This window comes from Osmerus eperlanus, chromosome 23, assembly GCF_963692335.1.
Source record: "Osmerus eperlanus chromosome 23, fOsmEpe2.1, whole genome shotgun sequence".
Classification (NCBI taxonomy): domain Eukaryota; kingdom Metazoa; phylum Chordata; class Actinopteri; order Osmeriformes; family Osmeridae; genus Osmerus; species Osmerus eperlanus.
Window position 1 is genome coordinate 8,067,140 of NC_085040.1, and position 13,511 is coordinate 8,080,650.

Consider the following 13,511-nt stretch of genomic DNA (forward strand, 5'->3'; position numbering starts at 1 on the left):
TGTATAAAGGGAGTTGTAATGCATTGTTCTGTGGATTCTTCATCTCCTGAGACCTTCTCCTCAGTTCGTCCTTGTCCTACTGTCCTACTCCTTGCTCACCTCTTGCTTTCTCTCTGATTTACAATGATCACGGTAGAGTAGGTAAGATTTAAAGCCTTCATTTTGTAACATGTTTGCCTTGTAATTGATTTCATTCATTTGCAATGTTATTAAATGCGTATTTCATTTAACCGTACTTTGACCATTCTTGCTCTGATTTAACCCATAGAGACAAATAACCTTGACTCTATTTGTATTGGTATTATTTGGTTCATGCTAATACACTGTTCAGTTTCCCATCTTCATTTAAACCATAGGGGAATTCGTTTTGGTTGATTGGCCAATATTTAACCCCCTACACAGCAGACCGTAAAACTACAATGTCAACACGTTTGAAAAACCTTTGGATCCTAAATATAGGTTGAATGGAAATAGGTTGAGCGGCAGTCATGAGCACACTTACGTATGTATACTCTAACTCTGTTGTTTGGGTGTTCATCATGGAGAGTTCTCTGAGACGACTGCTGCTCCCTGATGACTAAGATGTGAATTACATTTCTTCACGTCATGGTACAAGGTGAAAATTACAACTATTATCTTGAGAGTTATCCTCACATTTAGCCCTTGCCCATAAACATATTTTTGTGGGTTAACTCGTGGAGATAGTTTGCAATGTCTTACGAGAAGCATCTACAGTACTTAATGATGAAACCCAATTAACGTCCCTTGAAAATTGTGCAATAATCTTCATGTATTTTTCTGCACAGATTCCAGCTCGACAGGCCCCATGATAAGACTTGGTGTAAATGTGCCAAGTGAATATGATAATCTCAACTGACTCCATATCCTTAATGCAAAGTGTAAAGTGACTCCTAGAGTAGTCAAAAATACTATGAAAATATCAAGAAGAGTTACATTCAATGACATCTTGTTGGTTATGCACAATCCGTTGAATAGCCATTATTCTCTGTAAATAAAGTGAAACACAATTTTGGATCTGTATTTACTTAATTGAAGTTACATTTATTTCATTCACAAAATATAAGGTTTATAAGGAATATATAAGCCAAATTCCAATAAAGCCATATATAACTTATTTTAGTTATGTGTTTTTACCTCCAGTATGACATAGCAAAAGCAACACAAGATGGCCAAAATTCAAGTGTCAGTCCTTGTGTTACTGTCTCAGTCCAGAGTAGACAGTGTCTTTGTCCATGGAGCTTCTCTGTCTTCCTGCCTTCCCTCTCTTGTTGAAATCAAGAGCAGCGTACTGCAGTTTATCAGCCTCGTCATCCTTGTGTTGAAGAAAATAAATATTCTTGCATGTTCATTGCCCGCATAATAACTTGCTAAATGCTAATAATCCCACAAGGGCTTATATAAGAAAACAACCAAGATACCAATGTCTCAAGTCTGATGGGTAAGTGAATAATGGCTACTGATTGCTTTAAATGTAGAAAGAAAATTACTTAAACAAAATGTATCTTAACAAGGTAAGAAAGAGAATCAAACATTGAGAAACCCATTTTTTTCATCTCAAGGTAAGGTCATGACATACCCATTGGTTTATTATTCCTGTAGCATCTTTGACTACAGTGTAACAAAGTGACACTTTACCTGGCTATCAAATCTTTGGGCCGGCGGGACACTTGGCATGGGGTTATTCACTTTAAAGGAAATGTTTAATTTGACAGCATTATCATCATCTTCATTACATTATAGCTGAATACCCTGCACAATCATATTGAGGTCAAACAATACCTGTACATTTCAGACATGTTTTCATCTTGTAGATAATCCAGGACAGGACAAAAATCAGCATGAATGAAACCGCTAATCCACCACCCAGGAAATACACCAGCAGATGATTGCTGTTACATGGATCTGTTTTGATAAAGAAAACAATTTGTATCCTTTAGTTACAAAATGAACAAGAATTAATAAATGAATGCTTCTGTAGAAATGATTTAGGATGACAAAAGATAGGGTAGGCAGGGTAGGCAATGTTGTTGAGAAGCACTTTTTGTCATATTTGCCGAAAGTAACTTGACGTCTTAATAGCAACCAATATATCTAAAGGTTTGACGGTAATATTAAATAATTCCAACATCAACAGCTAAAATATCTAGCTTCGCAAAACTTGCCTACCCTGCCTATAAAGGTACATAAAATGGAAATGTGTCTTCTGCAATCTGGCAGCACTGTAAAAACAGACAGTACACAGTATAAACAGACAGTACACAGTTTGAAACAGACAACGAAGACTGTAAATAAAATATATAGAATACATTTTCAACAGCAGCAGTGCCCCTGGGCTATGCATATTTATCTATGTCCCCGTTTAGAATGGTCACAGACTTCTTTTACCCATTTTTCTTGGCTAGTAAGACCTTGAGTCTCCTGACAGATGGGAATGTATGGAATGATGAGTGAAGGGCTTGGGAGGGGTCATCTTAGAGCTGGGATGCCTTTTTGTGTATGGACCGATCATTTCAATAAAACTGAAGATTTAAAAAAGTATGTTACAGTTAACCTGAATGGAGCTAAGTAGACTCTTGATGTTGTATTAACTGTATATTAATTATGACATTTTCAAGAAGACAAGCATTTCGAGTCGTATACTCCATAAAACGTGTAAAACTATCACCTCTGGTACCTCTGAATATGGAAGAATGAAAACCGTGTGTCAGCTATGAATTACCACAGATATCCAGCTCGGTTCCCTTTCCAAACAGTATCTCCCCACATGAGGCCACAGCACAGTAGTAAGTTCCAGCATCAGAGAGGCTGAGGTTCCTCTTGGGGAGGTTGTAGACACAGCTCTGTGTAGGAGACCCAGCCTCAGGGCTCTTCTCACACTGATCACTCCTGCCTCCATGGGTGTAAAGGATTCCTGGACGGGATTCTCCTGAGCCATGTCTGAACCAATAGACACTGTGTTCTCCAGGACAGGTCTCAGTGTGTATTGTGCAGTTCAGAGTTACAGAGCCTCCTGGCTGGATGGACTCAGACACTGGCTGCTGGACAATACTCATGCTTTTAAAGTCTCTCGTGGAAAAAGTAAACACACGTGTCATCATTAAAATATTTTTCATAGGCTGGTAAAAAGAACAATAAACCAAATCAAAAGCTCACCTCTGAAAACAAGTAAAGTTCCTGTATCTTCAAAAGTCACCTCACTTAGTTTTGATCTTCCACACAAATACATAGCTGAATCAGATGGCTGAGTGTCGTTGATTTGAAGGTGATATATCCCTTTATCAAGCTGTACTGAAAATCGAGGATTGTTCTCAAATTCACCATAAAGGATGTTACTACCATATGTGTATTGGTGTGATATCAGTTGGGGTTCCTGGCCGGTAGTTTGCTTATACCATGACAGATATTTTATATTGTTAGGATAGAAGCATTGTAGAGTCACATTGTCTCCAATAAAAACAAACAGAAGAGGTATTGGTTGAGCTATGATGTCCTGGTTATGCACATTACCTGAAATAGAGAAGAAAAAAAGAATGAGAGACTTTTCCTTTATATTGTGATTTGAGTAGTGTGTAATATAGTACAGAAATCTTTCATTAGTAATCATCACTACTTTTACCACCACTAATTTAGCACTCAGAATTCTACTCTAACATACCTCACATTATACAACTTGTAAATTCTCCTAGTTCAGATAGTATCATAGTATCACTTGCATATTTTAAAGAGGACAACCACTCCTAGATAAGCCCAGAACATCTTCTCACTTCTTCTCTTCAAACGTGTCTGGCACAACCACACTCAGGGTCAGGAGTCAAAATAAGAGCATGAGCGGAAAATCTGAACATGCATGCTTTTAGGTTAGTTAGAGGAAGTGACTTTGAGAGTGATTTCACACATTGCAAACCCATACACTGCACATAATGTGTGGCAACATATTTTATATGATTTTTATGGGGGGAGTTTTCTAAATCAGCAAGTTGGGATATACTTTTAGCCTTAAGATATTTTGTGAACATGGCCCCAGGTCAATAACAGGAAACCCTAGTGTACACAGATATATATTTACCAACAGCAGTACCATATATTGTGACTGATTTTCAGCTCTACACTATAATTACACATCCAATCATTAATATAGGGTGACAAAATCATAACCTTTCAGCATTAAAACAAGTTTATTAAAATTATTACATGCTATTAGCATATACTTCCATGTAAAAATGGGTTTACTTAGAATATTAGGCTACATTAAAGACCTTGCACTCAATACATGTGCAATTGCAGAAGGAGGTTGAAAGTGATGGTGTGGTGGGGTAGGACACAAATGCAGGAGAGTAGCCAGGCATTGCCTCAAACAAAGCTTTTATTCTTCAAACGGGAAAACAAGGTAGCCTACTCACAGTAACATAGGGTAAGGACAAGACAAAGACTGGACACAAAACAGGAACCTAAATACACAGAACCAAACAAGACACGGGTGGACATGATAAGACAAACGAGAACTGAAACCACTCAACGAGACACAGGTGAAGACAATAGGCAGGGCTGCCAACTCTCACGGTTTCAGCGTGTGACACACGCATTTCAACCATTTCTCACGTTTTTTCTTGTATATCTCACGCTGAAAAGGCAACGCCAACCATGTAGCCCTGCTAACGTTGTAAACAGTAACGGACAAGGCAATCCGTGGGCAGCCCCACTCACCCCCATCACCCTGTGTGACTCCCCAGTCAACACTGTGGAGTCCTCCGCTTCCTGGGCACTATCCTCTCCCAGGACCTCAAGTGGGAACTGAACATCAGCTCCCTCATCAAGAAAGCACAACAGAGGATGTACTTCCTTCGGCAGCTGAAGAAGTTCAACCTGCCAAAGACAATGATGGTGCACTTCTACTCAGCCATCATTGAGTCCATCCTCACCTCCTCCATCACCGTCTGGTACGCTGCTGCCACTGCCAAGGACAAGAGCAGGCTGCAGCGTATCATCCGCACTGCTGAGAAGGTGATTGGCTGCAATCTGCCTACCCTCGAGGACCTGCACACCTCGAGGACCCTGAGGCGAGCGAGGAAGATTGTGGCCGACTCCTCCCACCCTGGACACTCCCTGTTTCAGTCACTCCCCTCCGGCAGAAGGCTGGAGGGGAGTCTTCCCTTCCGCTGTTGGCCTCTTCAACAAGGCCAAGGGATCACACTGACTCTAATGACTTCCTGCTTAAAACACACTGCTTTTTGCACTGCATTACAAAATTGTATCTTGTACATTTGTATTTTTTGTAATATTTGTATTTTTGTATTTTTATATTGTAATTTACGGCAACTTAGATTTTATTTTATTGTATATTTTATTTGATTCTAATCCCACTCAGTACTGCTAGTTTATGTACCCTTAGTATAGATAGTCCACATATTTAAATTTTAGGTCCCTATATGTTTATTGTTTGCACCTACCTGCCAAAGCAAATTCCTTGTCTGTGCAAACTTTCATGGCGAATAAATCCCATTCTGATTCTGATTGCTTCTGAAGACGCTCTCACTGGTTCTGTGACACTGTCAGTTTGGTGTATGAGGCTTTGGGATGTCCCGTGCCACCTGGCATTCAAAGTCATTCCAAAAGAGGAGTGGCAACTTCAGTAGCCATCCTCTGTGGCATGGGAGTGGAAGAGATCCACGAGGCGGCATCGTGGTCGTCACCTTTCAAACCGTACTACCTGATGGACGTCTTGTCCTCCTCCTTCGCTTCATCCGTCCTCAGCACAGCTGGTGGTGCGCTGGTGGGGGGGTGGGAATGATGCTGGAGTTATCTCAATAACCGTCTTTACATTACTTGGATGAGAACAGTTTGACTCTATCACTAAATCTGTTTATCTTTGGTGTAACCTTTTCAGCAAATACTTTTATTGGCCCACTTAGCCCCCCTATTTCTTGCAACCACACACAAGCTTGCCCATGTACACACACCTAACCTACACTTTGACAGGCACGCACAAACTCACTCAGTCTCACACAGCTTGTCTGCCACCAGCTCCGGGCTTATCTCACACACGCAGGAAGATAAGAGAGCTCGAGACATACACACAGAGGGACACGCGCACCCACACAACTTTCACGCACAGTTTACTTACTAAAACATACACACATTGTCCAAGTAACAGTGCACACAAACATCTGCACGCTCCCTTCTTGACACATTGCTGACGTCACTCCATTTTGTCTCCCTTTTCTCTCTTGCATGTGTGCAGACATACACTCACACATGCTTTTAGTCAACGAATGCACACACACACACAAACACCCATAGGTGTATATGGAGATGTGCTTCTGATGACGTCATTGTCTTAGATCACTATTCTCACTCTGTAACAGCTCAAACTAATACTGTAGTAACTACCAATACCATGTAAAACAGTTAATAATGTTTGACAGTTAACATTGTTCATGTAATACCTTGTATAATGTTATATGTTATGTGCTGGGGAAATAATTGTATAATCATGACAATTTGATATTATTATGAAGTAGGCCTGTATATTTTTGAAACACTATAAAAAATACATGTAATAAACATTTTACCTGATATATTGAGGTTGAGGCAATTTGTACTCTTGTAGAGCTACTCAGACAAGTTTAGTGCATGAAGGGCTGCAGGTCAACTATTAGTGGAAATATTAGTGGATTTCCATCAGTGAAAAAATCTTGTATTGCAAGTGTAGCTAGCTACAGATCTGAACCTCAATGACTTCCTTTGAGGTGTGGAACCGTCATTTTTCTGTCTATTGAAAATCTACGGCCCCTTAAATAACTCATACTTCGTAGATGTCTATGTATTTATAATAACATGCCTGTTTGTGTTTGTGCAATGATTTCCCCACAAACTGACAGGCAGCAGGATAACAGTGAGCAACAATATATATCAGCTTCAGGCTGTAAAATGTCTGTAGTGTTTATAAAGTGTGACAAGTTGTTACTGTGCTCCTGCTATAACTACTTTGTCACAGTAAGTTTTTTTCTAAAGTCAATTAACCTTTGTGACACAGGCTTCTTATTGGTTATAACATCAAGCAATTAAACATGTTTAGTACGTGTATTTAGTACGTTTGTGGACAGGTTAAGGGGAGTAATGGCTATGTTACACTGTAGTAATATATTTTAGCTCTCACCTCACATTTCTTTCATGGCCCTTACTTTGAAAAACACACAGCTTTTTCTTACATTAGTCTACAGCTTTATTTAAAATAGGGAGAAAAAAACATCCAGTACAGATAAGCCAGCTGAGGAGCCAATCCAAAAAAACAACAACATGTTTTTGGGGGAAAGATTCTCAGACATAAAATGGTGTAAACACTGCAAATCAATTAAGATAATAATTGCATAAGTAAGACATACATGACAAAGTACAGCTCAAAGAGATGGATATCACCCTTAGATGGATTTCTTTATAAAACAGAAGATGATGACAATGAACAGACAGCAGAGGAGAACTCCAGTTCTCATGATGGAAAGAAGCACCAGGATTCTCATCTGGTCTTCACCACATGACTTTATATCCAGCTTGGTCCCATTTCCAAACAGTATCTCCCCACATGAGGCCACAGCACAGTAGTATGTCCCAGCATCAGAGAGGCTGAGGTTCATCTTGGGGAGGTTGTAGACACAGCTCTGTGTAGGAGACCCAGCCTCAGGGCTCTTCTCACACTGATCACTCTTGCCTCCATGGGTGTAAATTATTCCTGGACGGGATTCTCCTGAGCCATGTCTGAACCAATAGACACTGTGTTCTCCAGGACAGGTCTCAGATTGTATTGTGCAGTTCAGAATTACAGAGTCTCCTGGCTGGATGGACTCAGACACTGGCTGCTGGACAATACTCATGCTTTTAAAGTCTCTCGTGGAAAAAGAAAACACACGTGTCATCATTAAAATATTTTTCATAGGCTGGTAAAAAGAACAATAAACCAAATCAAAAGCTCACCTCTGAAAACAAGTAAAGTTCCTGTATCTTCAAAAGTCACCGTACTTAGTGTTGATCTTCCACAGAAATACATAGCTGAATCAGATGGCTGAGTGTTGTTGATTTGAAGGTGATATATCCCTTTATCAAGCTGTACTGAAAATCGAGGATTGTTCTCAAATTCACCATAAAGGATGTTACTACTATATGTGTATTGGTGTGATATCAGTTGGTGTTCCTGGCCGGTAGTTTGCTTATACCATGACAAATATTTTATATAATTTGTATATAAGCATTGTAGAGTCACATTATCCCCAAGATAAACCAACAGAAGAGGTATTGGTTGAGCTATGATGTCCTGGTTATGCACATTACCTGAAACAGAAGGGGGGGGGGAAAGAACGAAATTTGTCCTATATATTTTTATTTAAGTAGTATGTAATATAGTACAGAAATCTTTCAATTGTAATCATCACTACTTTGGAATTTAGCACTCAAAATTCTACTCTAACATACCTCTCATTACACAACTTGTAAATTCTCCTAGTTCAGATAGTACCATAGTATCACTTACATATTTTAAAGAGGACAACCACTCCTAGATAAGCCCAGAACATCATCTCACTTCTTCTCTTCAAACGTGTCTGGCACAACCACACTTGAGGGTCAGGAGTCAAAATAAGAGCATCAGCGGAAAATCTGAATATGCAAGGGCATGCATGCTTTTAGGTTAGTTAGAGGAAGTGACTTTGAGAGTGATTTCACTCATTGCAAACCCATACCCTGTACATAATATATGAAAACACATTTTATATGATTTTTATGTTACGGATTTAGATTAACGGCAGCAGCCATTTTACGATTGTTTGTAGTTGATTTTAGAGATTAAGGAGTCCTCTTGACTACCGTTATTGATCACAGATTCAGAATTTAAAATGTGAGTCTTACCAACAGCGGTACCATCTTTTGGAACTGCAATTCAAAATAAAAATCATAACCTTTCAGAAGTAAAACTAGTTTCTTAAAATGATTACATGTATAATTTTTGTATATTATTTTTTTGATCAATACATGTTCTAAAAGTTCAACTATTATATAGAATATTACATCACAATAAAGATCGTACACTCAATACATGTGCATTAGCAGAAGCAGGTTCAATGTGATGGCCAATGTTTAACGATATATTTCATTTCAACACTGAGATACACAGAATCTAAGAGTCCTTCCCAGGTCTCAGTGTCTATTTTACAGGTCAGTTACAGAGCCTCCTGGCTGGACTGACTCAGATAATGGCTGCCACATGGCTGTTTGGTTGATAGACTTAAGAGAGCTCTTAAGAGAGACTTAAGAGATAGACTTAGCTTATTGATAACAACGTATTGCAACTAGGATCAAAACCAAGCCTTATGTTTGACACAGTGAATGAAAGGCAACACATTTTTATCTGCTATAATGAAAAATGTTTCCCTTCCTCCCAAATACATTCTCAGCATATCAACCGTAGTATACGCAGGCCAGGCTGTGTAGTACAGCAGGTCATATATAGGCCAGGCTTAGAAATCTAACTTTGAAGTATAATTATATTTTTGTAACAGTTGGAATATTAGATTTACTGTAGTTGTAGTTACTACAAACACATACCTACTTGGATAGTGTTCACTGGAGAAATACAGTGTCTTGAAAGGAACAGGCACAGCATAGAGCCAACATCCTTAAATTCCCAAATAAGACATCATGATTTTGGAAGCAAGTTCCATGTCTACAATGTGAGCTCCACAACAGTTGTTTGTGTCAAACCCTCTACACAGGGGTTATCCTAAGCCATGTTGGAATCAATAGGCATCATCTTATCCAGTGTAGAAAAGTGTTCAAATCTGACACACTATGAAATGCTACCAAATTAACCACAATTCATTCATAATATTGTAAATATGGGCCCACAGTTTTAAAGACATATTGTTGAATTGTTTTCCGGTTTGTGTGTAATAGTTGGGAAAACCAGTCTGCACACCACCAATGTGAATTGGTTCAGTCTTGACTCTTGATTGACAGTGTTGGGGGATGGGGATGCATTGATACTCAAGTGCCAAATCAATGGATAAGAAAAGGTCTTGGCCATCAGGTGCCAAGTTTAGAAAAAATAGGAAGGAGAAAGGAGAAACGCGCAAAAGATAAAGGTATGCAACTATGTCATCTCTTTATGAGTATGATCATATTATTTCGTAATATTAATTTTTTAAATCGGCCAGGGAGCCATACAAGCTCAAACCAAAAGCTTAAACTGCCACTGCATGTATCACATGAAGTTATATGTTGGATCTCTACTAGCTTTTACGGTTGAAGATCAGGCAAGATATGACAAAGCTTCTCACTGGCCAATCAACTGGTTGCAGAGATGTCATCAATATGATCAAACTTTTCCTCAGATTAAATTCTGGCAGTGTCAGAAGATTATAGGAACATTCTTGTAGTGTGGCTTCTCGTACGACGATTGTGTCTTTAATTAATGTTGATTGAGTGTTCTTGCGAGCATACGTTTTTCGCGTCTTGACTGTCGTACTGTGGCAGTCAGGTGTGCTGCAACAACAAGTGGCGGACTAACTGAGTACTGCCCCTGGAGTGCATCCATAATACTGTAGCACTGCAAGGTGGCAGCAGTCAATCTACCGGCCTCTACCCCTTTGTCTGTGGGTGGGTCCTTAAGCTCCTGAAAATAGGGTATTACACTGTGAAAATTATTTTTGTATTCTCCCCGAGGCAAGTAGGGTGAAGTGCCATGCCCAAGGACACAACGTCATTTGCACAGCCGGGAATCGTACAGGCAACCTTCTGATTAATAGCCCGATTCCTTAACTGCTCAGCCATCTGACCCCCAGAAGGCCGCAGACATGTTGGCCGCATGCCAATCAATGAGTGCCCGGGTTTGCATTTTCAGCCAAACCTACTTGACAGGAAGTACAAATAATAGATTTGCTAAATAATAGTTTAACTACTACTGTACACAAACATCAGAACCTGGGGCACATTTCAAAAGGACCTGCCGAAATAGACTGTTCTTGTGGGGTGCTACTGTACAGTGGTCATCTTGATAGCTGGGGAGCCATGCTAACCATGGACTGTACTTGGCTAGATGCAGACTTTTGAATTGGAACAGTACTTGGGCTGCGATTGATGACGTTTCACAAGAACAGATAAGTACGCAGATTGAGAAAGGCCCAAAGCCTTTGATTCAAGATGAGAAGCTAGGGGTGGAGGCTTGGTACTGACACTTATCTTTCAGACAGCCTTCTCTCAATCTTGCTTGATCTCTGTGGTTTATCTGTTGTTCCTGATTTGTGATCTTTATCAAGCTAAGTGAAACCTACAACAATACACAGAGAACCGGTAATGAAGACATTATGAAAACCTCCAAGTCAACCACAGCATTTCCTATTCCAGAGTCATGTGACATTATAGGAGGTGTTATGCTACCCATGACATCGTAAGTACACTATCTTTATTTGACTATCTCACCAAAATAAAACAAATTAAAACATTGGGGTGTATGTAGCCTATTGTGGCTTACGGATGACTCATTCACACATTAAACCCTCCCCCATGTACAAGGATATGTTAAACAGCTCAGCTACAGAAATAGTATACAACCCAAGTTAAACTTTGTGTTGCCTTTTGGTGAGGTGTAATGATAGAAACTGTGATAATATACCAACGGGGGTGGCATTCTTAGGCACATTCACTATAATAACATAGAATCGAATAATATATCGTGTGGATACTGCTCCCTGTAGACTGAGAGGTGAATTACATATATCCATGTCACGGTATGTGGTCTCCTTTGAATTACTCAGAAGCCATAACGCTGCTAGTAAAATACTTAATATACTTATGTAGCAGAGGGTCTGCATCTCACTCCCTGGTGTGAGTGGCAGGAAGGAGAAGCTCAGTGTTACGTGAGACCTGCTTATTTTCAAAAAAGATGAAGCTTGATAGCATTGTGTCTCATCATCAACAAAAAATCTAATTATGGTGATGATCCTTCACTGGTAATTTTTTATAAACATAATGCAACCTAAATGTATGAAGGAGGTTACAGACAATTTGTCAGTTATTTTCCACTGTGGTATCACACCTCACAGTTTATCTGCTGAAGACAAATAACCTGCAAGTTACACAGGAAGACTGGTCTTCAGCTTTCACCACACTGACATCACAGCCCTCGGTACATCAAAACCACACGGACAGTTCTCTCACAAGTCATTACACCTCAGTTAACAAAAGGATAAAAATAGACTACTCTGGCTATGAACTGTGTTTAACTAACAAACATTGTAAACCCAGAACAATGCAGAAAAGTGGATCAGTCAGTTTGCTCGATTCATAATACTTTTTAGATGTTTCTTTTGAATGAGCTGGTGATTGCACATTATAATAAACCACCATAGCCCAGTGACTTTAGAGAACGGGTTCTTTAGAGAACTTTAGAGAGAAAAAACTTCCATCCATCCATCATCTTCCGCTTGTCCGGGGGTCGGGTCGCGGGGGCAGCAACCTAAGCAGGGAGGCCCAGACTTTCCTCTCCCCGGCCACTTCCACCAGCTCTTCCTGGGGGACCCCGAGGCGTTCCCTCTGCAGGTCTCACTGTCATTGCCCACATGAGCATTGAAGTCCACCAGGAGGACGAGGGAATCTCCGGGAGGAGCGCTTTCCAGCACCCCTCCCAGAGACTCCAAAAAGGGTGGGTACTCTGCACTGCCATTTGGTGCGTAAGCACAAACAACAGTGAGGACCCGTCCCCCCACCCGAAGGCGGAGGGAGGCTACCCTCTCGTCCACCGGGGTGAACCCCAACGTACAGGCGCCGAACCGAGGGGAAACAAGTATTCCCACCCCAGCTCGACGCCTCTCACCGAGGGCAACTCCAGAGTGGAAGAGAGTCCAGCCCCTCTCAAGGAGACTGGTTCCGGAGCCGATGCTGTGCGTCGAGGCGAGGCCGACTATATCTAGCCGGAACTTCTCTACCTCGCGCACCAGATCCGGCTCCTTTCCCGCCAGCGAGGTGACGTTCCACGTCCCTAGAGCTAGCTTCTGCAGCCGAGGATCGGACCGCCAAGGCCCCCGCCTTCGGCCGCCGCCCGTCTCGCACTGCACCCGACCCCCATGACCCCTCCTGCGGATGGTGAGCCCACTGGAAGGGGGTCCCACGTTGTCTCTTCGGGCTGTGCCCGACCGGGCCCCATGGGAAAAGGCCCGGCCACCAGGCGCTCGCCATCGAGCCCCACCCCCGGGCCTGGCTCCAGGGGGGGGCCCCGGTGACCCGCTTCCGGGCAGGGGCAACTGAGAACCATTGTTATTTTTCTTCATGGTAGTTTTTGAGCCACGCTTTGTCTGATCCTTTGCCTGGAACCTGTTTGCCTTGGGTGACCCTACCAGGGGCATAAAGCCCCCGACAACATAGCTTCCAGGATCATTAGGACACGCAAACCCCTCCACCGCGGTAAGGTGGTGACTCAGGGAGGGGAGAAAAAACTTACTAAGTTTAAT

General features: G+C 41.3%; 1 protein-coding gene across 2 annotated transcripts; it reads right to left on the bottom strand.

Annotated features, from left to right (window-relative positions):
- Window positions 1–1,047: 1,047 nt before the first annotated feature.
- On the bottom strand, window positions 1,048–8,686 carry LOC134009934 (uncharacterized). 2 transcript variants are annotated; one of them, XM_062449715.1, is made up of 6 exons: window positions 8,543–8,686; window positions 3,175–3,528; window positions 2,741–3,085; window positions 1,801–1,923; window positions 1,657–1,706; window positions 1,048–1,333 (listed from the first exon to the last, which is right to left on the bottom strand). In XM_062449715.1, exons 1-6 carry the CDS (start codon window positions 8,586–8,588, stop codon window positions 1,217–1,219), a joined length of 1,035 nt encoding a protein of 344 aa, XP_062305699.1. In that variant the 5' UTR covers window positions 8,589–8,686; the 3' UTR covers window positions 1,048–1,216. The 2 variants fall into 2 exon arrangements, with proteins under 2 accessions (XP_062305699.1, XP_062305700.1); XM_062449716.1 differs by lacking the exons at window positions 1,048–1,333; window positions 1,657–1,706; window positions 1,801–1,923; window positions 2,741–3,085; window positions 3,175–3,528 and adding exons at window positions 7,332–7,900; window positions 7,990–8,343.
- Between the last annotated feature and the right edge of the window lie 4,825 nt (window positions 8,687–13,511).